We start from the raw sequence: 24,721 nt of genomic DNA, 5'->3' as shown, positions 1-24,721 counted from the left end.
ATCTTATATTAAATGCCGAGAGTAGGGCAGATCGCTGGCAGTTTAGATTGGATTTGGACAAAGTACCACTGACCACCTATGCACTGAGCACAGATACACTGTATTGCTGTGTGCGGAGATCTATATCAGCGTATCGTCGGCACGGAATATTTGTAGGTGTGCCGTGTATGTGCATGTCGTTTGACACGGCACATGCTACCAACGGCGTGCTGTATATTATGCGCCCAAGTGCCCGGGAAGGAGATGCATGCTGAGCCAGTGTGCCTTTGCAAGACATTGTAGAGCGAAACGAATCGCAGAAACAGGACGGGATCAAGCGAGCCAAGGCCAGCGCATCAACTCATGTGCTTCATGCCAGCCGCACATCGCGATCCTCTCGCGATCCTCAGACGGACACTGCTCGTGTGCTCGATCGCAGATATCTAGCCTTCATGCCTGGATCAGCCGTAACGGCCCCAAAGACGTGATACTCCCCATCTTCCGCGTATTCTCATGCCGGCTCTGCCACCGTCTGCCCGGCACCGGACGGCGCCCAGTCTCTTGTCCTGTCTTATTCCCATCGCTCTCCCATATTTTATGGGTCTTGCGCGTCTCTCTCTCCTCGCATTCTTTCTTTCAGGCCACCTGCCGCCTCAATGGATTTTTAGTAAGACCCACGCCGGTCAGATTCAAGGCGAGACAAGGAAGGAGGCTGGACTAAGGACTGGAAGCCCGGGCTCTAGACACAGGCAACCGCCCCCCCTACTTCTTGCCTTCCCCGGAAGTTAATCGCCTTTCGCCTTGTCGTCCGGTATTTCCTAATCCTACGACTGCCGCCCGGCACCTCCTTCCCTGCCCGTCAGCGCGCACCTTCCCCCCTTACTTAGTCAAGTGAATCTCGCCCAAACGGGCAAGATTGCAAACTCATGGAATAAATCGTTTGGGCACAACGGTCACTCCTTCCCTCGCTGCGTGAAGCCATTGTCTGGTCCTTCTTTTTTGGTGCACGCTCTTTCCGCCTGTTCCGGGCTGCCCTTTCTTCGACTTGTGCCATATTTTGTTTACCATCTGCATCGCATCTTGCAAATTCAACTTCTCCAAATCCATCGTCTTTCAAGTGCTCTCCGACAGACACAAAAAACGGCCCCCAATCCCGTCCTTTGGGCCCATGCCCATTTTTACATAGGCGCCGCAAAACTACAGCCCAAGCCCGCCTCCACCCTGTGCAACATTTTTAGCGTGAATTTTTTGGAGCGCTGGTTCAGGCCTTTTTTTTTGCCTCTCGTCTCCTCCCTGTCAACTTTAGGAGGCTCGTTTTGTCTCTTTTTTCTGCCTATTTTTCGTATGTCTTTAATTTGGATTGGCACAGACGAGTCATCAATCCAGCACGTATTTTTCATTTCGTTTGTCGCTATTGCCACCTGTTTTAACTGCGGACATCGCATCTTCTGTCTCTTTCTAAGCTTCGCCTTTATCGCTCTCCTCTCGACACCATTTCAATTGTCGGCTGCCGCGTTCCCGCCCTCCCCGATCGCAGCTCGATTGATTGCCCACCTTACCTCCTGAAAACCAGAAACGACCCGCCGTCCCGCTGCGACCCTCCAGCACCTTGTGGCACCCTCTGGCGCACCCTCCCGCAGCCCGTTTCTTCGGGCTTTTCTTCGCACTACAGCCCCTTGTCGCTTCAGATTTTCGTCGCCGCCGTTTCCAACCACCGCCCTCGCATTCTCTCATCTTCGCTCTTCACTTTTCTCTTCTCTCTCTCCCCTCCCCCTCCCCCCGCTCCCCTCCTATCCTTCCTCTTCTTCCTCCCCTCTACCCCATGTTCTCCTCCCCGAACGCCCCCTCTTGTGCGTCCCGACATGTTATGGGCTACATGGACGAACACGCCGCTGGTCTCCTCGCTGGTCCTCTGCTCCCTCGTCGTCCTCATCTGGGCTGTTGATCCGCAAATCATCCAGCTCAACGTGCTCTTCGTCTTCGCCTGCCTCGCCCTCCTCTTCTCCCTCGCGCCCGAGCGCACCGCCGCCGTCTTCGAAGCGCTGCCCGGCGTCGCCACCGCCGTCATCAATGACTACCACCTCGGCGGGCTCTTTTTCACGAATGCTAGGATGCTCTTCACCGGCGCGGCTGCTGTCTGGTACGGCTTATCTGTCTTTGCCCTTGCCGTCTTTCGGATTCTTGCTCCTTGCGGCTGCCTGCCGCTTCTTACGTCTGCCTACTGCGGTTGGCGCCGACCTGCGCCACCGCCTTGAGGCAGACGTAAAACGGCCCACCATCGCTGAGCACGTTTGCTAACTCTCTTTGTTCTCCCTCTTTCTAGGCTGCTGCGTCGAGGTCTGCAAACCCTCTGGAAACCGGTCCCCGAGCTCATCGATATTCTAGGCGTCGACGTTCCCGCGCCCCCCGACGTTTCGCTGACGGCCATTGGCGTGGACAAGGCCACCATCACCTGGACGCGCCCACCATCAAATCGCCATGTCGACAAATACGTGATCCAGGTGAACGGCGTCAATGGTATGTGGAAGCTCGGCCCGTCCATGTACATGGACTTTCGTCTTCTCTGGTTCTCTTGCTAATCGTTCTTTTTCGTAGTGGGCGAATCCGCGACAAGTCACGATACCTTCATCACCGTCTCTGGCCTCAAACCGAATCACTTTTACAATGTCCGCATCATTGCCGTCGGCGCCAACAATTTCCAAGCCGGCAGCCGTGTTCTCCGTCTCCGCACCTTTGGCTCCGATGGCCGCCCACGCCTCGGCACCTCGCGCCTCCCGTCCGACTTTACCGAGGACGATGCTGCCTCCGCCTCAAAACAGCACGAGGCCGCGACAGGCACGGACGAGAATGGATCGACCAAGCAGTTCGTCACATCAACATTCGGTGTCGCCCAGCCGCTTCCGTCGGAATCGCCGCAGGCGCTCTCGAGAGAAGGCACATCTCTGGGTTCGCTGGCACCGTCTTCGCGCCGTAACACGGTCAATCGACGACACTCGCCATCGACGGCGAGCTTAGAGCAGCAGCAGCAGTTCAATGGAGTGGCGGCGGCGCCCACCGCCGACGACGAGACGGGGGTCACGGAAGCACAGATGGCAGAGCTCAACCAGCGGTACCTGGCGCTCCGCAAAGAAACCGAGGAGGCCACGGCCGCCTGTGCGAAGGAAGAAGAGGAGATGAAGAAAACAATAGACGAATTGGAGGCAGAAAAACAGGCCAAGCGGAAGGAGCATAAGCGGAAAGAAGAGCAAACGGAGAAGCTGAAACGCGAGCAAGGCGCCACCGAGCGCGCCATGCGCAACGCCATATCGCGCCGGGCGCAGAAGGAAAAGCGGCTCAAGGAGAAAACCGCCGAGCTTGAGCGCATCCGCAACAGCATCGAAAAGTGGACGAAGTCGATCCAGGAAATGCGCGAAAATCAGGAGGACTACAATAAACAGCGAGCCGAGCTCGACGAAGAGTACCAGCGGAAAGTCAACGAATTACGCGAAAGCAACAAAAATGTGCAAGAAGAATGCGCCAAGTTAGAGGCCGAGCTCAAGGAGAAGCGTCGTCTCGTCAAGGAACTCGAGGACGAACGCACCAAACTTGAAAGCCACGGCGAGGACCCGGGCGTGCGAAACGAGATCATGGCCCTCAAGCGCCAGCTGCAGCGGATGGAAAACGAGTACCGTGGCCGTCTGAACCACGAGAACCGCCGGCGGGATGGCCTCGATGCCCATATCCTCGTCTTGTCAGCCCAGATGCAGCAGATCCCGCAGCCCAACTACGGCGCCTACAACCCTGCAGCCAGCCCGCCCATGATGCCGCATATGATGAGCCCGCCCAACATGTCACAGAGCATGATCTACGACTACGACCCGACTGCGGCGAGCCACCCGACCCATCTCAAGCAAGAGCGCCGGGCGAGCAACCCGTTGTCGAGCGGTGCCGTGTCGACGCCGGCGCCTGTCTTTGCCCACACAGACCTCAATGGACTGCCGCCGTCGTCTACGCCGCCCTTTGTCAGCTCGGGTCGGCCACCCACGCAATCGGGTGGCTTTCTCACGGGTCCGTTCATGGGCTCATCAGCAGACCATCCGGGCCCCGAGGATGCCGACGCCGGGTTTAAGGCACTGACCATGGGCGCTCCGCTGAGCCCGTCGGCTACCTCTCTTTTGCCCTCCAACATTTTTGCAGACGACGAACCGCCCAGCCCGTCCTTGAATGTCCGGACCATGAGTCCGTTTATTCCCTTGGACGCGCAGTCTCCCGACATTCTCGGCAGCCTCAACAGCTTCACGAATCACAACGGCAACAACAACAACCACAAGGCAACCGATAGCAGTAGTAGCCACGGAAGCCAAGAAAACAGCAACAGCAACAACAGCAGCAACAGCAGCAACCCACTCAACAACATCACTGGTCTCACCTCCACCGACTCGCCCAAGACGTTCCCCGAATCGATTGCAGCCGATGCAGTTAGCGGGCCCCAGTCACCAGCCTCGTCGCACCGGTCCAAGAGCATCTTCTCGAGCCCACAGGCGTCGTCGCAAAACTTGCCCTTCTCGTCGTACGGTATCGAGGGCATCGACGGGCGCCCGCCGCCGACGAGCGCCCTCCCTTCGCCGATTGCTGACCCAGCTACCGTATCCGGCCAGCCCGCGAGCAGTACGCGATTCAATCTCTTCTCGTTCCAACGCTCCCGCGCAGCGAAGGCGGCCGAAGAAGGACCAGCACTCGGCACCCTTAAGCATGGTCAGAGCCAGTCGTTCCCGCGCCAGGGCGAAGACGCCGAAGGCAGCAAGAATCGCCGAATCAGCCTGTCGGCTTGGAGCATGTTCAATCGCAACTCGGCAGGCCCTGAGATCATGGAGCATCAGTTCGGTCCGGATGGCCAGCCAATCAACAAGGCGGGCGGATTCTCCGCGCGGAACCTGTTTCCCTTTGGCGCGCGCGGCGGCAATGTCTTTGCGGATCGCGATACCAGCAGCCCAAGACCGGCCTCCATGGCGTCGATCGACATGCCTCGGCCGTCTACGGACAGCGGCTCCATTTGGGGTCCGCCCGTTGACAACGGTGCGGCGGGCGCGGGCCTTGGCAAGGCCAGTCGCCTGTGGCCTCCGGACAACGCATGGCCCAGCCGCAACCCATCGCGACGCCCGTCGATTCACGGATCACCCTCGGCTCTCAAGACCAACCTCGCATCGGCGGACGATGAGATTCTCGACGAAGAGGAGCTGCTCAACCCGGAAACGTCGCCCAGCCAGGTCGGCGTCATTGGCAGCCGCCCCCCCGTATCAGTGCCAAAAGTCAACAAGACGCTCAACCCCGCGGCGCCGACGTTCATGGCCAACATCTTCCGGCCCAAAGGCGACAAGGACAAGGACCACAAGGACAAGGCCAAGGACAAACCAAAGGGCAAGGACAAGGGCAAGGACAAGTCCAAGGGCCGTGACAAGGAGAGGGCCGCCTCCAAGGAACACCGTGACTCGACGGAGGTCACGGCCGGCACCAGCGTGCCGAGCTTGGTGGTCGAGGACTCGCCGTCGGTCTCGCGCATGTCCCGTGATGGGCTGTCGGTGCATACCCAGGCGTCGGTGTCGGTGTCCGAGTCCCGCGACTCGCTCGACTACGTCGTGTCCAACACGACGTCCGAACCCAACAGCGTCGGGATGCTGTCGTCGTCCAAGGACAGCAGCGAGAATGCGCTCCTCAAGCTCTTTAAAAAGGACAGCACGGGCAAGCTCAGCTTCCCGCGCCGCATCGGACGCTCCAAGGGCGGCGGCGCGGGCAGCATGGCCGGCTCCGACAAGAATGCGAGCGTCTCGGAGCAGCGGTCGAGCTTTGGCGACTTTGACGACATGGGCGACGAGTCGGTGCTGTCGGCAGCGAGCAGCCGGCGCACGGGCATGAGCGTGCCTCTAGCGGCGGCCAGCAGTGTCAGCACGAGCGGCGGCGGCGCGGATAGTGTCACCAGCAGCCCGTCGCTGGGCCCGTCCAAGTCGTCGCGCGACGGCAACAGCAACGGCAAGAGCGAGGGCGGCAAGCTCAAGGGCACCGGATGGTTCTCGATGAAAAAGAAGAACCGAGAGAAGGAGAGCCTGGACATTGACCGCGAGCGCGAGCGCAGCCTCCACGGCCTGGGCCTCGGCGAGCCCGACTCGACGGTCTCGTCGCTGGCCACGACAACGTCCAACGTCACGGACGAAAGCGATAGGAAGGCGTAGCCTATGATGGGCAGAGCTGAGCAGTGCTGGACGGCCTTTGACGGCTGTATAGATGGGCATAGGTCTGCAGGTTGCAGGATGCATTTGCTGTCCCTGTTTTCGCATTTTGCTGGTGGTGGGCTGGATATGCTTGCTTTACTGGTTTGGCGTCTGCAGGTGTGAGGAAAGGGCGGAAAAGAGAGAAAACGCTGAACAATACAAATATTGAACAACACTATAGAATGAGTCTATATGCAGTTGTGCAACGGTGACGTGAAAATAAGAATGAGAATGAGAATGAGATGAGTATGTGCATGAGATGCTCTGTAAGTGAGCAAGTTTACTGTAGGGCGGTGTACGAATACAGGCGAGACAGGGCAGTTACAGGCACCGTTGTGGGGATGCCGCTCGGCGTTGAATGCCCTGCGCCAATTCTGCGCCGATCTTTTTCTGCCCACAGTAGCCACAGGTAAAGCGGGGCCCTAAATCCCGGCTCTCTTGCTCAGCTTTTACGGCAGACGTCCCCTCCTCTGCACAAATCGTTCGATTCCGACAACGTCCAACGACGACCACAAAACGAAGCCACCACGAGCTCGGCTGCCGGTCCCAACGACAACCCCGACGACTGACGAGCGACGATTGCCAATTGCCGACGGTCAGCAGCGAAACGGCACGTCGCGACCCCTCAGGCCCTCCTCACATCGAGCGAGCGCTTCCTCGTATGGCCGCGGTGGCCATGGATCCGCCGACCGGCCGTTCTTCTTCCCCTTCGCCGTCCTCGTCCCCACATACAATGGCTTCCCTGCCAGCAAAACCGCCGTCCGCCGGCCTGCCCATGCCCTCGCCCAACCCGCTGCCGCTCTCGGCGTCCCAGGAAGCCCAGGTCCGCGACCTCTATTATGAGCGCGTCCGCAAGCAGTGTTCTGAGGAGATTAAGGGTGTGTTGTCTGCTGCTCCCCTGCTGCTCCCCTGCTGCTGCTCCTTTCTTTCTTTCCGGTTTCCTTCTCTCTTCCCCTTTTTGTCCTTGCTAACCCCAATGCCAGCCTTTGCGGACTGTGCGCTGGGCCGCACCTTTTCCGTCGTCTTCAAGTGCCGCGACAAGAACAACGAAATGAACGCCTGCCTCCGGTCCCACGCCACGCCGCGCGCGCTCGACGAGGCCCGGGAAGAGTGGTTTGCCAAGCGGCAAGAGCGCGCCGCCGAGCGCGCCGCCAAGGCCGCGCGCAAGGCCGAGCAGGAAAAGCTGATGCGGGAGTGGTGGGGCCTGGAGGGCGCGGACGGCTCGCAGGCCGGGCGCGAAGACATCCAGGCGAAGCGGCGGCGGTACGAAGAGTCGCGGCGGCACCGGCCGGAGCGGGTTGGCGGGATGCCGGCCAAGGACCGGCCGCGGTTTGACGATGCTGCCGCGGACGAGGCGACGAAGCGGTAGCCGTTTGCGCGGGGCCTTGTCTGTGCAGGTTTTGTGTCTTTTGTCAGTTTGGTCTATTTTTCTTTGGCGCTCGGGATGGTGGAGGGGAGGCATCTGGTTCTTTTTTATAGGTTTTTTCTTCTTTTTGCTTTGCACAATTTCCTCTCATACATTGGCGTTTCTTTATTTTTCTTGTTTCTCTTTTCCATTTTTCTTTCTCAGTTTACTTTGGACGCACATCTTCATGATATGTATATCTCTCGCGGTGTTTGTTCATGGGTTTCTCATGGATCCAAGCGCTTATACCATTGTATATTATGACCACCAAAAGGGGGAAAATGTTGCATGGACAGCCTGGCGGCCGGCAGCAGGATACAGAAAACACTCATATACTCTACAATACCAAACATGTACGCATCTTCTATCGCCGCCGTGTCATCGCATCGTGCAACACCCCTACAGGTTCTTTTTCACCAGTTCGGCCACGGCACCGGCCACGCCCCATGAGATCTCGTAGCCGCGGCCGCCGACGCCGTACGCGTGCACAATGACATGCTTCTTTGCCCTGCCGGACGACGCCGCCGCCACCTCCTCCGCTTCCAACCGCATCCCCCCCCGCCGCGTCGGCCGCCGTCCCACCACGTCCGCCAGCACCTCAAACCGCCCGCGCTTGCTGCCCTCCAGCACCTTGGGGTACGTCGCCGCAAAGTTGGCCAGCAGCTTCTCTCGGTTCGCCAGCGACGGCGACGCATCCCAGTTGCCGGGCTCCTTGGTGCCGCCAATGATAGTGCCGCCGTCAAAGTTGCGCGGCACCGAGAACGTCCAGGAGCCGTCGGCGTTTTGGCGCGTCACGGTTGCATCGCAGGCGTTGCGCACGAGGCACGTCTGGCCGCGCGTGATGAACATGTGCGGGTCGTCGCCGAAGCCGTTGCCGGAGCAGTTGACGACCAGATCAAACCCGCCCGCAGGCGCCCCCAGCGTCTTGTCCGGTAGTGGTGGTGGTGGTGGTAGTGGTGTGCCGGCAGCAGTAGCAGCGGCGGCGGGGGGCGGCGCAAACAGCTCGTGCGGTGTGCGCAGGTCCCGCCGGGCGACTTTCCCGCCGGCCGCGACAAAGCGCCGCAGCAGGAAGCTGCAGTACACCATGGGGTTGACGCACCATGTGCGGTAGGTGCAGCCCCAGGTGACGCCCGCCGGGAACGGCGCGTCGGCCGCGCTGTCCGCCTTGCCACCACTGCTGGCGCCGTCCTTGCTCAACACGCGGAATCCGAGGTCGAGGTCGGCGTCGTGCAGGCCCAGCTGCTTCTGGAGGGCCTCGTCGGCCAGCTGCGTGTACTCGGGTCCGGGCGTCTCCAGGTACTCAATGGCCGGCACGAACGTCACGCCGGCCTCGGGGAACCTGGCCACGATACTCTGCATGTGGCGGAACGTGGCCAGGGCGAACCCATGGTCGCGCTCGGCCGCCGCTGCCGCCTCCGACCCGTCAGCGACCCAGAGCACCCAGCGGTTGTGGGCGCCGGCCCAGGGCGACGTGTAGTTGATGTGGGCCGCCGGGTCGAGGAAGAACGTCTCGGCCGGCGCGGGGAAATCGCGGGCGACAATGGTGACCTCGATGGAGCCGTCGGGGTGCTCTTCGAGGAGGCGGAGGGCGGCACTGAGGCCAATAACACCGGCACTGGAGTCATGTTAGTTTGAGGAATGCAAGGAGGAGCAAGGGTGGAAAGGTGGCGACGTACCCAACCACAGCGACCTTGGCAGGCATGGTGACGTTTGTGTAAAGAAGAGTCATGGAAGACGGACGCTTGGGGAGTGATGGTGCAGCGACGGCGACAGAGGTTGGGTTGCCTGATCAGAGTTTGTAGTAAGTTGGCCTTCGCTGATTTATATATTCGGAGAAGAGACGATCTGCGCCAAGGACGACGACGAGAGATATTACACGAGGTATGAGAATGACTGGAAATCAATAAACTGAAAATGCAAACCGATCAACGGTATAAAGAGAACAAAAAGCGACAAGGTCGTGCACAAGGCTGGCCATCAGGAGCGTCGTAGATGAGACGGGCCGTTCGCGGCCAAGAGGTCGTGTGCGTTGGCCGATTCGCAGAGCGGTCTCGACTTGTGCGGAACGAAACCGAATGTGCCTTGTGTAAACGTGCGTGAACGTGGCTTGAAGAGGTGGCACTGAAAGTCGGAGTAAATAAAAGCGAGACAGCCAAACGATGGCACGCCAAAGAGGAAAGCGACTCATGCGTTGTTCCTTCCTCGGTCTTTGTCTTGCTGCACCGGGCGGGACGTGCCTTTGTGCTAGTCGCCGAGCATCGGGGCGGCCTAAACAAGTAATTACGGAGGCACTAGTACGGCGATAACTGTTTCTGGGGAGCTGAGGAAAGAGCGTCCATGGCGGAAAGAGCACCGAGGGAAGGAGCACCAAACACGAGATAATTAACGAACCAGAAAAAAAAATTATGATGTAAACCAACAGGCAAGGCTGTCAATGCGTGCAAGGCTCCTCGGCCGACACCTTGCATACAAAACAGTGGCCCCACTACAAAAAAAGGAATTACGACGGCGTTTATTGGCTTGTGCCGATGTAACTCAGACTTGACTTGGACGGTTCCATCTTCAATTTTGTTTATTTTCCGTAAATGACTATCGCGACTCAGCGACTATGCACGCCATGCCGTGGTCGGGCGTCCTACCTCGTCAGGCGGTCTCTGCTCGTCCCGTTGTGTCTTCCCCTCTTCCGCTGCACGCTCAGCCACCACCGCTTCAATACCAAACCTGAGGCCAACCGTCATTCTCATCACAGTGGGCGCACTACTTTGTTTCAGCATCCGCCCACGCCGTGCCCGACATCGTCTTTGCATGTGTCGTCGTCTCCGAGCTCGCCTCCGGTAGTGTGGGGATCACATCACATTGCAGCAGGCTGATCATCGTGGAGAAATTGTGTCCTCTCGATCGGTTGCATGCGACTTGTCTGGGCCGAGTTGACCGATAGGTTCACAGCCATTTTCGTCGGCTTTCCTGTGTTGTCGCGACATGGTGTGGCCGCGTGTTCACGTGGTCGTACGGTCTGGGCTGCATGTGGCAGGTATTCTCGTTGCCGCCGTCGGGTTTGGTATCATAACCTCCTCTCTCGTCTCATCGTATCGGAACGACGAGGCAGACTCGAGCTTGGGAGCATGGCCAAGAAAATGGCCCACAGTGGTTCGCTGTTGTGTGTGTTTGTGTGTTTCGTCCTCGTCTCCCACTACCCATTCAGCCGCCCGCTTTTGTCGTTTTGCCTGCTTTCTGGCCCGTCGACTGGTGCGTCTTGGCCTTGACCCTGCCGTTTGATATCGGTGGCAGAGGTGCTGCCGCGGGTTTCGGAATCTTAAAGGGATGCGCCTCCGTGTTGTAGACATAGTCGTCCAGGCTAAAGTAGTCGGGCTCCGTAAACGTCAAGTACAGATACTTGAGCGTCTCGGCAAACCAGAAGCTCTCCATGGAGTCCAGCTTCTGCGGGGGGCCCGTCACCGTCACGTCGGCAATCGCCGAGTTGGCGTGCTTGGTCGCCGTCGACCGCTCAATGTTCAAGTACATGCGCCACGCCGCTTCCTGCAGCGACCGGTCGCCCGTGATGCGGTACAGCAAAAAGACGCTCTCGACGGCCTCGGGCCGCAGCAGGTAGCGCGGGTCGCGGATGGCCGCGAACCCCGGCGGGTAGCGGCCGGCCTTGTCCTTGGGGAACTGGGCGGCGCGCCACGCCGGCTCGTCCCAGGGACAGGCCGTGGTGTTTTCCGCGGCGGGCGCGGCGGACGCGGCCTTGTTCGTCGCGATCAGCGCCATCTTGTCCAGCCAGCCGCTCGGCTTGGGGCACGGCACGAGGTCAAAGGACTCGGGCATGACGCCCGTCGGGAATGCGTCGTAGGCCCAGATGCAGCCCTGCGTCAGCTTGGTGCCGACCTCGACGTCGGCCGGGCGGTCAAACAGCTTGCCGCCCAGCGCAAACATGCCGCCGGCAAAGCAGGCCAGGTGCTGGCCCTCCGGCATCAGACTGACGCCGTTGCGGGGGCCGCCGGCCAGGACGGTGCCCGACACAAGAATGTCGTGGCCCCGCACGTCCGGGTCCGGGATCATGGGACGGAACAGCAGGTGCTGGCGCGCGGCGTCGGCGGCCTTGACGTACATGTCGCGGTACGCGGCGTCCTGGCCGCCCAGCAGCATGTGCATCTTGGGCAGGTACTCGTAGAGCGAGTCGGCCATGCCGCCGAGCGTGTACATCTGGCCGTTGGCCTTGAAGCCGTTCTGCAGGTCCAGGAACGTCGGCCAGAGGCCGGGGATCGTCGTGGTGTCCTGGACCCGCGCGAGCGCGCGCTTGATGCGGTCAATGGCGTCGTAGAAGCGGTGGTCGCCCGTCAGCTGCGCCAGCTTGGTGAACTCGAGCGACAGCGTGCCCACGGCGGCCGAGGCCTCGTGGTCGCCCGGCACCAAGAGGCCCTGCCAGGCGCGGTCAAAGTGGAACCGGTTCGCCGGCATGTGCGAGGCCGTGTCGAAGGCGGCCAGCAGCATGTGGGCCAGCTCCTTGGCCTTGTCCAGCAGAGGCGCGGCGCCGCTCATCTCGTAGGCCGACAGCAGCCCGCCGAGGTAGCGGATGTTGGTCTCAAACAGGCTGCACTCGAAGCCCGTGGCGGCGTCCCAGTCGATGGTGGCCACGGCCCGCACGGCCTCGTCAAACTCGCTGCGCAGGTCCATGATCCACAGCGTGTCGAGCGCGTCCACCAGCGTGGCGCCCCAGCCGCTGAAGCCGTCCTTGCCTTTCAGCTTGATGGGCAGCAGCTCGTCGTAGCCCCAGGCGTGCTGGCGGTAGCTCTCCCAGGCGCGCAAAAAGGCGCTGCGGATGGCGTCGCGGCGCGTGTCGCGCAGCAGCTTGACGTCGGCGGACTTGTAGTCGGGGTCCGCGCGGAAGCTGTACTGGATGGCCGGCATGGGCGCGGGCGTGCCAGTCGGCAGGCGCACGAGGCTGGCGTCGGGGATGGGGTGCAGGCGCTGGCGCAGCGCCCAGTTCACAGAGCTGTTGACGTAGAAGATGGGGTCCGTGGACTCGCGCGCGGGCTGCAGCACCTTGTGCAGGTGCACACGGCCGGCGCGGGGCTGGAAGACGTAGATGATGAGGAGAAAGGCGGCGGCGGCGAACACCAAGAGGCGTGTTTTGCGCCGCAGCGAGATGGCCGACAAGAGGACGGCCATGGTGGGTGAGTGGGGGCGGCTGCGTTACCAGATCTGAAGAGTCATGATACAGTCAGAGGGTACAGAGTATGTCTGGGAATAGAGAAAAGGAAACTGAAGGGCCAGAAAGACAAAGGCAAAACGGTAAGAGGCAAAATATGAAGGCAAGATGAAGCTCACGAGAGGCTCACGATGAGATGCGCAACATATGTGTTTCCAATGGGGTGGGACAGCAGACGACGGGAGACGGAAGGCGGAAAGCGGAAGCCGATGTTGAAAAGGCTAAAGTGCGAATATCAGACAGGGTCTTTGTTTTCTTTTCTCTTCCCTTTCCCATGTGGTCTGTGGCGGTTGTTAAAGAAGAGCGCTTCTTTGGAGGTGGACCGACGTTGGAGCCAAGCCGAAAGGATCCAGGGGCAGGGGCCAGTGAGCCATGGCAGAGGGAAGGTGCAGTGGGCGGGACGGGTCCGAGACGGGAAAGAGCAGAGGGCAGTGAGTTGTGAGATAATGAGATAGCGGGGGGAAGGAGCGACGAGCACAGGCCGCCAAGGATGCCCAAGGATGCCCAAGGATGCCCTAGGATGGGAAGGAGCGTACGAGGGAAGCGGCCACAGCTCAGTCAGCCTTCAGGTTGACTATCATCGTCCGTACGACGTACGTCGGGGTTGAAGTCGACGCTGTTGTTGTACCCGTATGTTGTTAAGCACGACGGCTGAACACTCGCACAGGCACTCTGCAGGGACCGCCTGAACTCGCCAATAAGACGCCACAGAAGCAGCCAGTGTCAAAGTGCGAAACACCGCAGTTTCAGCCAGAAAGCTGCTCGAGAGACGAGAAGACGGTGAGTGGATCTGTAGTGGAAGAGGATGACATAGATAACGCGTTCAATCACTCCCAGCCCGTTTTGCAACTTTCCTTGCTGTACGAATTAGTTGAAGCTGGAACACGCCTCGTAATTGAGCCGAATTATGCTTCTTGCCCTGAAGCACTAACGCACTACAGCACTAAAATACAGCGCCAAGCCATAGCGCCGGGAGCGCTCTTAGCGGGTCTACAGCGAGCCCAAGTCCACCGCCCGCTGATGACAAAGCGGGTCTCCCGATAAGATAACACTTTTTTTTCTGCCACCGAAAACACGATCTACTGCTAACATCCTACGACATTCAACCTCGACATTCTACCTCAACAATCACCCACCACCCACCACACATAATGTCGTCATCAATGCGAAACGCCATCCAGCGGCGCTCTCACCGCGAGCGTGCGCAGCCGCTGGAACGCAAACGGCTCGGCCTGCTCGAAAAGCACAAGGACTACAGCCTGCGTGCCAAGGACTGGAACAAGAAAAAGGCCACCCTCCAGAGCCTGCGCGAGAAGGCGGCCGCGCGCAACGAGGATGAGTTCTCGTACAAGATGATCAGCCGCGGCCGCGGTCCGGGCACGGCCTTGACGCGCGGCAGCGACCAGAAGCGCGACCGCCACTGGACGGGCACCGTCGACGGCGACCGGGGCAACCGGGCGCTGCCGGTGGACGCCGTGCGGCTGCTCAAGACGCAGGACACGGGCTATCTGCGGACGGTGCGGAGCGTGCTGGTCAAGGAGGTGGCGCAGCTGGAGCAGCGGGTGGCGCTCGCCAAGACGTTTCTGGGCGTGACCGACCTGGACGAGGACGACGATGAGATGGACGCAGGCGAGGGCGAGGGCGAGGACGAGGACGACTTGGACTTCAGCGACTTGGACAGCGCGCCCAAGAACACGGCAGCAAAACCAAAGGCCCAGGCGCAGAGGCCGCTCGCCAAACCGACACGCATCGTCTTTGCCGAGAACGCGGCCGAGCGCGACACCAACGTCCAGCACGTCGTGGCACGGGACACCCAGGCCGCTGCGGACGACGACAGCGAGGAGCGCCAAGAAAAGGTGGACAACGCACGGCGGCTGCAGAGACGGCTCGTCAAGGCCCGGACGCGGCTGCAGGTGCTGGACCAGGCAGAGCACGAGCTGGACCTGCAGCGCGCGCGCATGGCCAAAACGGCAACGATGGACATGGTCACGAAGAGCGGCAAGAAGATCAAGGTCCGGGAACGGAAGCGGTGAGCGGGTGTGACGAACGATGTGATATTGGTATTGGTATTGGTGTTAATATTGGTGCTGGTATTGATATTTTGGCACTGTTTTCTAGCATGGCTATGGCGGGTGATTGTGGCCACGGGGCCTTTTATTTCTCAGTTTTCGGCGTTGGACGGTCAAGAGCACTTTTTACCCTTCTTGGATTTGTTGATGAGACGAACGCAGCGTGTATGCATATATTGTGAATGGCTAATCTAGCAGAAGATGGAAAACAGGAATCAGCAACAGAAAGCAGCACACGAAAGAAACAAAACGCCTTATCCGAATGTATACGCCAGCATCAAACATGAATATCTAAAGCAGCACTAATATTACACGCCGGCGCCAAGAAAAGGACGCCATACACCATAGAAAAGATTACAGCAGTCATCAGTCGTCGAGGCATTGGGGGGGGGAACAAAAACACGAAAAAGACGAACTTCCCTACAACAGCTTCTCCGATGTCACGCATTTAAAGAGACCGCCCACAATGGCCAGTATCGCCCGCACAACCATGGCCACACACCAGAAGCAGCACTTGAACAAGGCCGTGATCAGCCGCAGACAGCCCGGCATCTTGTCCTCGTCGTTTTCCTTGCGGCGGCGCTTCTTGCTCGCCTTGGCCGTCATGCCGCCGCCCGTGCCGCCATTGTCCATCATGCCGACGTTGCGGCCACCACCGCCCACAGGGCCCATCTCGAACATCTTGCCGGACAGGTCGATGCTCGTCTGGCTCTCGAGGTCGAGGTCAAAATCGTCCATGCGCGGACGGGCCCTGGACGACTTGCTCTTCTTGCCGCCAAAGAAGCCGAACCCAAGACTGCTGCTCTTCCGGCTGGCAGAGCCTCGCTTTCCGCCGCCTTGGACGCCGGCCCCGTCACGCATGCTCTGCCGGCTCGTGCCGCCGCGGCCCATGGCGCCGCCCAGGACCATGTTGACGAGAGACGCGTGGGCGCTGTCGTGGTGCCCGAGACCGTGCTGGTGCATCGCCAGCCGGCTGTCGGGCGGCGGCGCAAACTGCTCGACGGCCGCAAACTGGCCGTCGTTGTGCGCCACCAGCAGCAGCGCCGTCACCACGACGTCCACGAGGTACACGGCGTCAATCTTGCTGGCAATGCCCGTGTCCACCTCCAGGTAGCCCGCGCCGGTGCCGTCGCGCGTCAGCCGCGCAAGGTGCTGCGGCGACTCGCGGTGCTCGAGCGTGTACGCGGTGCGGCTCCACGTGCTGCTGCGCTCAATGGTCACGGCAAACGGCAGGGCCAGGGTCGGGTGCACCAGAAAGTACGTGCTGGTGTCGTCGTCCCAGACGAGGCGCGCGCACTCGCGCTCGGCGGTGGCGACCATGGCGGCGTCGCGCGGCCGCTCGAGGGCCATGCGTGTCGCCGCCGCCGGGTACAGCAGCGCGACGAGGCCGTCCTGGGGCTGGTGGCGGCGCGCCTCCTCTTCGAGCGTCGTCGTCAAGGCCACCTGCCAGTTCTTGCTGCCGTCGAAGCGGGCATTGCGCGCCGCCGCCGCCACCGCCGCGCTGCTTTCGACACCGCCGCCGCCACCACCACCACCACCACCACCACCAGCAACGCTGCCGCCCGAAACGCCCATGTCCAGCACGCTGTTGCGGCTGCTGCTGCCACCGCCGCCGCCGCCCTCAGCACCGTCGGCATCGGCGTCTGTGCTGTTTGCATTGTTGCTGTTGCTGCTGCTGTTGTTGTTGCCCTTCGACTCCAGCTTAAAGGGCCGCGCCGGGTCATGCCGGGACGCCGTCACATACGCCGACATGGACGTCGGGTCCAGGCGCAGGCGGTAAAACGGCTGGTGGTTCGCCGACGACAGCCGGTACACGGGCGCGTCGCGGTCGCACGACATGCGCAGACAGAACACGCGGCCCTCGGAGGGCCCCGCCTTCCACCCGTTGGCGACCTTCCACAGGCTGCGCAGGTCGTCCGAGGTGGACGGGACGGGCAGCGAGGGCGGGTCGCCGCGGGGGTGGCCCACGGGCACGGGGCCCGAGTGCATGGGTACGTGGACTTGTACGGGCGGCGGCACGGCCGGGTCGTTTGGCGGTGTGATGTGCACCGTGGGCCGCTGCCGTGCGGGACTGGCGACGCTGGCGCTGCGTGCATAACCGGGCGCCGGGCTGGTGGTGCGGGCGGCCACATCCACGCTCTGGTCGGACGGCTGTTGTGGCTGTTGTGGCTGTTGTGGCTGTTGTGGCTGCTGCTGCGTCGTCGATACGGGTGAGTACAGGGGCCGGCTGATGACGCTCCGCGGAATGCGCGTCGGGCTTGTCTGTGTGGGGAAGTAGTTTTGCTCGTCCAGCGACACGTCCGGGTTGTACTGCGGGAAGATGGACCGCAGGGCCGGCGGCCGGTGCCGTTGTGCGTCCTGCGTGCTCTGCTGCTGCAATTGCTGCTCGGCCAGCGTCGCCGCACCCGTCGGCATGGGCGGCGGCGGGTCGTCGTCCATCGGCGGGCCGTCGTCGTACATGGACAGCCGCACCTTGGCAATCGAGCTGCGGGAACGCACGCTGCTGTTGCGGCCTGGCTCGTTGTCGTCGTTGCTTGCGGTTCGCCGCACGGACGTTCGATCAGCGACTGCCGCGGGAGCGGAGATCTGCACTTCGGCCGTCACGGCCTCGCCAATGGTCTGTGGGATAAGGGCTGTTGGCTCAGGTGTGGCGCGCTGTCGTTGTTGTTGCTGTTGGGGCGAGGCGGCGCGGGGCCGGGTCACTTGTGTCCTGGATGGCGGACGGCCGGTGTTTGGGAAGAGGGAGAAACCTCCAGATGGCGTTGTTGCGGACATTTTGTGGCGAGGAAAGAAGCGGTGATGATGAGAGAGAGAGAGAGTTAGGAAGAGAAGAAGGAGAGAGCCTGTCTCTCTTGGCGATGGCACGGTAAACAGACTGCCTTGTCGTACGGTAAGGTCAAACGTCAATCAAAAGAAACGAGATGCGAACCGAGTGTCACCAAAGCATGTTTGGATGTCCAGTGTAGATGGCCTGCATGAGGTTGTGCGAGTTTGCTTTGTATGAGATCGACTGGTGAGATGAGAGGCTCGTGTAAACAGAGAAGAGGAGACACGAACGAGTACGTTGCGGAGAGCGAAGGTGGAAAGAAGACGACAAAAGTCAAGTTACGGTCAGACGACAGATACAAAAAAGTCAAAAAAGGGTTGCCCTTTTTTTTTCTTTTCCAAGATGCACGGGCGGGAAGGAAACAGCAGACAACATGCATATATTGCTCTTGATGGCTGTGGGCAACGGGCAGCGACTGGTGACCAGAGAACGTAGAAAGAGCATGGACCCCTGCCCGACCAGGTTTCGCTGGATTTGTGATGTATGGACAGAAAGCGGTTATTTTTACTTTTACGGCATACCTGACTCCTCGATCCCTCCTCCAGTCCACCTCACCCTGCAAGTGCTTCCGTGCGTCCCACCCACAGCCACAAGAATGGACGGGCGCGGACCCAAGAACGGTCGAGAGCGTAGGATCGAGTGCGGGAGGTTCACCAACCTCCCTTGTCTCTCTGCCGCCATGCATCTCCCCTCTTTTGGCCTTGTTCATCGCCCTTCTTTCCGTATTTTTTCAAGCTTCTGTCTTCCTGGAGTCACATTAATAGTAGTGATGGCTCCCACTGGAACTGTCAGCCATTGACGGCCGTCAGGCCTAAGAGGAAGACGAGGGGAAAGACGAAGAGGTTGGAGGAACATGGGTGACAAGAATAGCAATGTGACAGTCGACGCCTGCAGTCGGTCTCGTCTCTTCCTTGCCTATTGCAATTTTCGACGTTTCTAAACAACATCGAAACGCCTGGATGCGCGCGTCTGCTGAAGAGCGAGTGGTAAAAGAAACGAAAAGAAACTGTTTGCGCCCTCAGTCTTTCAGTATTTCCTCTTTAAGCGCTGGCCCAGGCAGCCAGGGTCTCTCAAAAGTGGGCCAGTGAACGTTGTAAAGAAGTGGTTGGTGGGCATCGAGTCGATGACCTTTACGACACAGTAGAAGGCCCGTCGTGGTGGTTCGTGCGGCACTGGGGACTGCCAAACAAGAAGAGAGAGAAAAGGAAAGGCGGTCGGCACAAAGAACTAGCTACTATGGCAGTCGCGACCGGCCATTGGCTGGGGCCCGGGACGCCCCATAGGCGGGTTGCGGGAAGCGCTGCCAAATATAGAAGGAAACAACAAGCCGCGCGGTGGGGCCTGGGCCAATCACAGCGCACATCACCTTGCAGCATGTCCTTTTAGACGCCGAGCACACCTCTAGTCTTATTTGCAACTCGTCGACTCGTCGACTCCCATTCTCTTCGTTCAGCTTGCCCATTCTATGTTGTCGAGAAGAAAGCCTCCACTTCCACTCACAGAAAGACGTCTCAGCGGCAAAGCAGCCCGAAGGCCTGATAGGGTGGATAAAGAAATGAACAGACACATGCACGTAAGCAGATACATACGGTGCGTGTCAACGTCATGAACTGCCTACAGAGCATGTAAAACGTGGATAGGGAGAATCACGTGGAGCGCTCGGTACATGGTGGATAACCATGACGCTGTTGCCGTTTTGCATCGTGGAAGCTTTGCCAGCCGCCGCACACAATGAGTACGACGCTCCATCGGGCACTGATCCCGGTAACCAGGCGCCGTGGTGGCGGGTATGAAGAACTGCTGCGGTACCAGAAAACAAGATCTATTAATTTGTGTAGAGGACAAAGACTTGTGCCCAAGATCGTATATAGACGATGTGACAGCCCCGTGTTCATCTGCAGTCGCTGGCTGGTGCCGCCGAGCAGAAATCCGCCTCGCTGAGCCATCCATCTATATTGTGTATGAGTTTATGAATTAGATGTTTTCGTTTTGTCGCAAGCGACAAGAGCCCGACAAATAAACGCCATGCCAAATAAAAAAACGGTGCAGTGGACAAGAAGGCGTGCTTTGTAGATGCACAGTATCGCAAGGCAAGACAGCCTGTCCGTAGCGCCCGTCCACACCCAACGTGCTGCTCTCCTCTCACTCGTCCTCGCTGTCCTCGTCCGCCTCCTCCTCCTCGTTCTGCTTGAAAATCACCTTCTCGGCCAGCCGCAGGCACTGCCGCACCGGCAGCCCAATCACATTGTCCAAGTTGCCCTCAATGCGGCTCACCAGGAGCAGCCCGCCCGTGCCCTGCACCGCGTACCCGCCGGCCTTGTCCGCGCCCTCGCGGGTCCGCACGTAGCTGTCAATCACGGCGTCCGACAGGCCCTCGGACTGCTTGACGAAAACAACCTTGGTCTCCTCCGTGTGCGACGCCATCGAGTAGCCCGGGTGCGCGGCGTCCTGCCGCGGCGACAGCACACACACCGCCGTCAGCACGCGGTGGGCGTCGGTGTCGCGCAGGTGGCGCAGCATTTTCACGTGGTCCTGTGCGGAGCGCGGTTTTTCGAGAATCTGGCCGGCGCGGGTCACAATGATCGTGTCGGCGGCAATGACGAGCTCCGGGTCGGCGGCGACGGGGTGGTGCTGCTGGGGCTCGGCCGCGGCAAGCTCGGCCTCCTCCTCCTGCGACTTCAAGACCTCCTGGTAGACGTCGAGGCACTTGCGGTGCGCTGTTTCCGACACGTACTCAAAGGGCCCGTACAGGGTCTTGGACAGGTCCTCGGGCTTGCTGGACGGCCAGATCTCGAGCTTGGTGAGGCCGACCTGCGCGAGCAGCTGTTTCCGGCGCGGCGAAGCCGAGGCCAGGATGACGCGGCGCGAGCGCAGGTGTGCGAGAATGGGGAGGTCCATGGGCGGCGGCAGCTTGCGAGGCGGCGGCACGATTCGTGGTCGGCCAGACGCGGCGGCGGCAGAACCATCAGGGGCAGCAGCAGGCTCGTGCTCGGCCGCCGCGGTGTAGACCGGCGGCGGATCGGACGGAATGGTGCTGTCGGCCGACACGGCGCCCTTGGTGTCAATCATTGTGAGGGTGGTCGGTGTGGATGGGTTGGTTGTCGGGGAGAGTCAGGAAGCCCAGCGCCTCGGTGGCAGCGTCGGTCAAGTCAATTGGCGGGAATGAGCCTCGTATGCGTATTCTACCTATGCGAATAGACACGTTGTCGTGAAGAAACGAGTGACAAGTACGAGAGAGAAAAGCGGCCTCAATGAAACTCGATGCCCGGAAAGAGGCAAGTTGACGTAACTGACGTATTCCCAGCCGTAATTACGTCTCGTTGCCAATAGAGCTCCCATAGCATTCCAGTGACCCTGTTTCACTCAGGGCGCTCCTGCTTATCTTATCGGCCATTAATATGGGGCACTTACTAGCGCCCATCTGTTGTGGATCCTTCTTAGTCATCACGGAGGAATTACCCCCAACTTCATCGGAGGGACTTGCCCCGCTTTAATTTTGTTATTCGCATCGGCCGCCAGCCATCCATCTCAGATCAGTCACATGCCAACTTCTCCACCATGCCGAACGTCGTTCGCATTTGCCGACCGCACCCTTAGAGCCGCAGCCACAGGCCAAAAGTACGACAGCATTCACAGAACGGACTCGAATTCATCGCAAGACACAACCGACGGCTTCTGCTATCCCTTGGACGTCCCCTCACATGCCTTGGCTGCCGGGTCCCGCGACCTATTTTATATGCCTTTCCCCACGGCCTCGTCCACGGCGGCCTCTGTGTCCTTGGTCCGTGTCTTGATTTGCGACGCCGCCTCGTATCGCTCGCCCTTTGCTTTTGATTAAAAACCCCCATCGACCGAACAGCACCCGTCATCCAATATCTCCATCTACATCGACCCATTCTCCTCTGCCTCGCCATGTCGTCACCGCAATCGGCAACAACGCCGCAGGGCGGCGAGACGGCCGGCGCAGCGACTGGCTCGGGGGTGGAGGAGAAACCGCGCCTGACGGAGCGCGAGAAGAAACAGAACCACATTGCGTCGGGTGCGTCCTTGGGCCTCTGTAGTTGGTGCGCGAGAGCTCCATTCGTCTGCTAACACATTTCTCTGCAGAACAAAAACGACGCCAGGCCATCCGCGAAGGCTTCGACCGGTTGACCGAGCTCGTCCCCGGCCTCGAAGGCCAAGGCCGCTCCGAAGGTCTTGTGCTGCAGCGCACGGTCGAGTTTATGAATGCGGAGCTCGAAAAACGGAGACAACTCATCCGCGACATTGAGAGCCGCGGCGGCACGGTCGATGAAAAAGACCGGCTGTAGGCTGCAAGAGCGGCCCGACGGACGGACGGACGGGGTGGACAATTTGGCGTGGCCCCGAACTGCGACGGCTGTCGTTTGTCGAAACAGAACAGCGACAAGCATTGGGAACGGCGACTGGCGTTGGCGTGGTTGTTTGTGAATTCTTATGTTCATGTTCATTCTCATAGTCATTTTCTTTCGTTTTGTTGCCACTGCGTTCTTCTTCTCTAGATGGACATACACGGACTAGGATGGCTGGGTTTCCTCATCATTTACAGCATGTTTCCCTTTATGGAACGGTACCTGTACGATTACCAGGCGATAGGTGCCCAAAAGTGCAAAGAGCTTGTACGTTACTGGGTGGATAGGCAATTATGTTGTACAGTATTTACAGTTCATTATCCGTAACATAGCAGTGGCTGTGGCCGTAACCTTGTCCAACCGCCGTCAATGGCTACTGGTAGGCGGCTACCTTTTCCTGGAGCAGTCGCAGCAGCGCCTCGGGCGTCATCTCGATGCTCCGCTTCTTTTCCTTGGATGGGGCTGCCCCCTCCTCGGCATTCCCATCCTTGACGGGGATGCCCGACAGATCGACGGCAACGGTGCCCTTGGCAACGTCCTTGGGCCCGACGACCACGATCGCGCCATAGCCCTTGGACTTGGCCTCGCGCACTTTCAAAGGCAGCGTGCGCGCACTCGTATCGACATCGACGGCCGCCAGGAGCGTGGGGCTCGATACGATGGCCGGTGGATCGGATGCAGCCACCGACGTGCCGGCCAGGACGGCCTGCACCTCCTTGGCGAAGCCGACGACGGCGTCGCTGTCGTTGACCGTCAGCACGATCGCCTGGCGAGGGTTCAGCCAAAACGGCCACCGGCCATTGTAGTGCTCAATCAGCAGTGCCATCAGCCGCTCCACGGAGCCCAGGACCGCGCGGTGGATCAGCACAGGTGTCACAGGGCCGGCTTCCTCTGCTCCCTCCGCTCTCTCTGCTCCCTCTGCTCCCGTCACTGCAGCATCGCCCGCTCGGCCCGCCATTTCCAGCTCGGGCGACGGCGCCTGGTACGACAGCGCAAAGCGCCGCGGCAGCTGAAAGTCCAGCTGCACCGTCGCCGTCTGGTGCTCTTTGCCGTCCGAGTCCTGCAGAACAATGTCAATCTTGGGCCCGTAAAAGGCGCCGTCGCCCGGGTTCAGCGTCCACGCCTGACCGCTGTGGTCGAGCGCGCGCCGCAGCGCCGCTTCGGCGGCGTCCCAGTCGGCCTCCGACCCAATCAAGTGCCCGTCGGTAGGCCGCGTCGACAGCACCAGGCGGTAGGGGCCGAGGCCCAGGACGTCGTAGGTGAACCGCACAAAGTCGAGCGTGGCGCGGATCTCGTCCTCGACCTGCGAGGGGCGGCAGAATACATGGCCGTCGTCCTGGTGGAAGCGGCGCACGCGGGTCAGGCCGCTCAGGGCCCCCGAGATCTCGTCGCGGTGCAGCGGGCTAAAGTCGGCGTAGCGAATGGGCAGGTCGCGGTAGCTGTGCCGCTGGGCGGCAAAGATGAGGCAGTGGCCGGGACAGTTCATCGGCTTGAGCCCGTACTCGTCCTCGACGCTTTCGCTTTCGGGGGACGCCGCACCTGCGTCGACCCTCTTCTCGCCCGTCTTCAGGGACGCACTCGTCACGGTAAACATGTCGTCCGCGTAGTTGTCGAGATGGCCCGATTTGGCCCACAAGGCCTTCTTGTAGATGGTCGGCGTGATGACCTCTTGGAAGCCGTAGCGCACATACTGCTTCCGCAGAAAATCGACGAGGCGGTTGAAAATGCGTGCGCCATTGGGCAAAAAGATGGGCGAGCCGGGGCTGTAGACGGACGTGGTGAAGAGCTCCTGCTGGACGCCGAGGTCGCGATGGTCGGGCGGGACGCGGTCCTTCTCGGCCTGCGGTGTCTGTGGCGAGCCGTGTGAGGAGCAGTACTGGCGAGAGAGCAAAACTAGCGGCCGTGGAGGGTGTCGGTGCCGGTGCCCTCGTATTGAGCATGTGACGGAAGCAAATCTGGCGGAGGAAGATGAAATCGAGGAGGACGACGGAAACGGCGGCGTCAGAACGGCGAGCCGGACGGCAGGGGCGCGTAACGCCGCAGAGGCGTGCCTGGGAGACAGCATGAGCGCAACCGCTTCGCAATTGGCATGAAAGAGAGCGACAAGAACCGGCTGCGGCCGATATATGAAGCGGCACGTCGACGTGGTCGAGCTGTCAGGTCAGGCTGAAGCTAAAATTCGAGATCTCTAGTGGGACCCGACAGGCCCTTCCCAATACGGACTAACGCAAAATGCTCAGGTGACCACGCGGGTGTCCCTGTGGGTCCCTATCACGCGGCGCCTTCCCGCCCTGTGCTTCGCTGTGTGCAAGGCGCCAGAGGGCGCCTTCCCTTCGTGCCACGGACAGCCTTGCCCCTGCTGACCAGGCTGCCAGGCACCCGCCCACTGGTGATGTATTTATGTGCTCCGTATTTCTCCATGCAACGTTTTGATTCCTCGTCCACGATTCGCGCGCGTCCCATCAACGACATTGCGACAAAAGGCCGCCGTTCCCACGCAAGGCTCCCGCGGTGCCTGTGCACTTCTTCACGACTATTTTCGCCGCCGTCAAGACAAACGATGTGACTCACCAACAATTGGCATCGTCGTGATATTGCTTTTTTATGTTTCCCCCGA

At 60.3% G+C, this 24,721-nt stretch overlaps 9 protein-coding genes across 9 annotated transcripts; 4 read left to right on the top strand and 5 right to left on the bottom strand.

The window, feature by feature from the left end:
• Positions 1-1,841: 1,841 nt before the first annotated feature.
• SPBR_06377 (fibronectin type 3 domain containing protein) lies at positions 1,842-6,185 on the top strand (the record flags this gene model as incomplete). Its single annotated transcript, XM_040764634.1, has 3 exons — positions 1,842-2,119; positions 2,303-2,496; positions 2,575-6,185. The coding sequence occupies 3 exons, from the start codon at positions 1,842-1,844 to the stop codon at positions 6,183-6,185; spliced, it is 4,083 nt and encodes a 1,360-aa protein (XP_040617586.1).
• Positions 6,186-6,957: 772 nt separating this feature from the next.
• Positions 6,958-7,593, top strand: SPBR_07862 (uncharacterized protein; the record flags this gene model as incomplete). The annotated part of the gene is made up of 2 exons (XM_040766116.1): positions 6,958-7,102; positions 7,208-7,593. 2 exons carry the CDS (start codon positions 6,958-6,960, stop codon positions 7,591-7,593), a joined length of 531 nt encoding a protein of 176 aa, XP_040617585.1.
• Positions 7,594-8,028: 435 nt separating this feature from the next.
• On the bottom strand, positions 8,029-9,331 carry SPBR_07328 (FAD dependent oxidoreductase superfamily; the record flags this gene model as incomplete). Its single annotated transcript, XM_040765582.1, has 2 exons — positions 8,029-9,244; positions 9,306-9,331. 2 exons carry the CDS (start codon positions 9,329-9,331, stop codon positions 8,029-8,031), a joined length of 1,242 nt encoding a protein of 413 aa, XP_040617584.1.
• Positions 9,332-10,827: 1,496 nt separating this feature from the next.
• On the bottom strand, positions 10,828-12,798 carry SPBR_06887 (mannosyl-oligosaccharide alpha-1,2-mannosidase; the record flags this gene model as incomplete). The annotated part of the gene is made up of 1 exon (XM_040765143.1): positions 10,828-12,798. The coding sequence occupies one exon, from the start codon at positions 12,796-12,798 to the stop codon at positions 10,828-10,830; it is 1,971 nt and encodes a 656-aa protein (XP_040617583.1).
• Positions 12,799-13,989: 1,191 nt separating this feature from the next.
• SPBR_07694 (U3 small nucleolar RNA-associated protein 11) lies at positions 13,990-14,871 on the top strand (the record flags this gene model as incomplete). Its single annotated transcript, XM_040765948.1, has 1 exon — positions 13,990-14,871. One exon carries the CDS (start codon positions 13,990-13,992, stop codon positions 14,869-14,871), a length of 882 nt encoding a protein of 293 aa, XP_040617582.1.
• A 456-nt stretch (positions 14,872-15,327) lies between these two features.
• Positions 15,328-17,682, bottom strand: SPBR_06713 (uncharacterized protein; the record flags this gene model as incomplete). Its single annotated transcript, XM_040764969.1, has 1 exon — positions 15,328-17,682. The coding sequence occupies one exon, from the start codon at positions 17,680-17,682 to the stop codon at positions 15,328-15,330; it is 2,355 nt and encodes a 784-aa protein (XP_040617581.1).
• Positions 17,683-19,876: 2,194 nt separating this feature from the next.
• Positions 19,877-20,803, bottom strand: SPBR_07657 (septum formation protein; the record flags this gene model as incomplete). Its single annotated transcript, XM_040765911.1, has 1 exon — positions 19,877-20,803. The coding sequence occupies one exon, from the start codon at positions 20,801-20,803 to the stop codon at positions 19,877-19,879; it is 927 nt and encodes a 308-aa protein (XP_040617580.1).
• Positions 20,804-21,646: 843 nt separating this feature from the next.
• SPBR_07989 (helix-loop-helix DNA-binding protein domain protein) lies at positions 21,647-22,044 on the top strand (the record flags this gene model as incomplete). The annotated part of the gene is made up of 2 exons (XM_040766240.1): positions 21,647-21,773; positions 21,842-22,044. The coding sequence occupies 2 exons, from the start codon at positions 21,647-21,649 to the stop codon at positions 22,042-22,044; spliced, it is 330 nt and encodes a 109-aa protein (XP_040617579.1).
• Positions 22,045-22,477: 433 nt separating this feature from the next.
• On the bottom strand, positions 22,478-24,169 carry SPBR_07037 (threonyl-tRNA synthetase; the record flags this gene model as incomplete). Its single annotated transcript, XM_040765292.1, has 1 exon — positions 22,478-24,169. One exon carries the CDS (start codon positions 24,167-24,169, stop codon positions 22,478-22,480), a length of 1,692 nt encoding a protein of 563 aa, XP_040617578.1.
• Positions 24,170-24,721: the final 552 nt, after the last annotated feature.

Source organism: Sporothrix brasiliensis (assembly GCF_000820605.1).
Source record: "Sporothrix brasiliensis 5110 chromosome Unknown Cont20, whole genome shotgun sequence".
NCBI classification, from domain to species: domain Eukaryota; kingdom Fungi; phylum Ascomycota; class Sordariomycetes; order Ophiostomatales; family Ophiostomataceae; genus Sporothrix; species Sporothrix brasiliensis.
The sequence above is the reverse complement of the archived record's forward strand: the minus strand, read 5'-3'. Positions and strand labels throughout refer to the sequence as shown.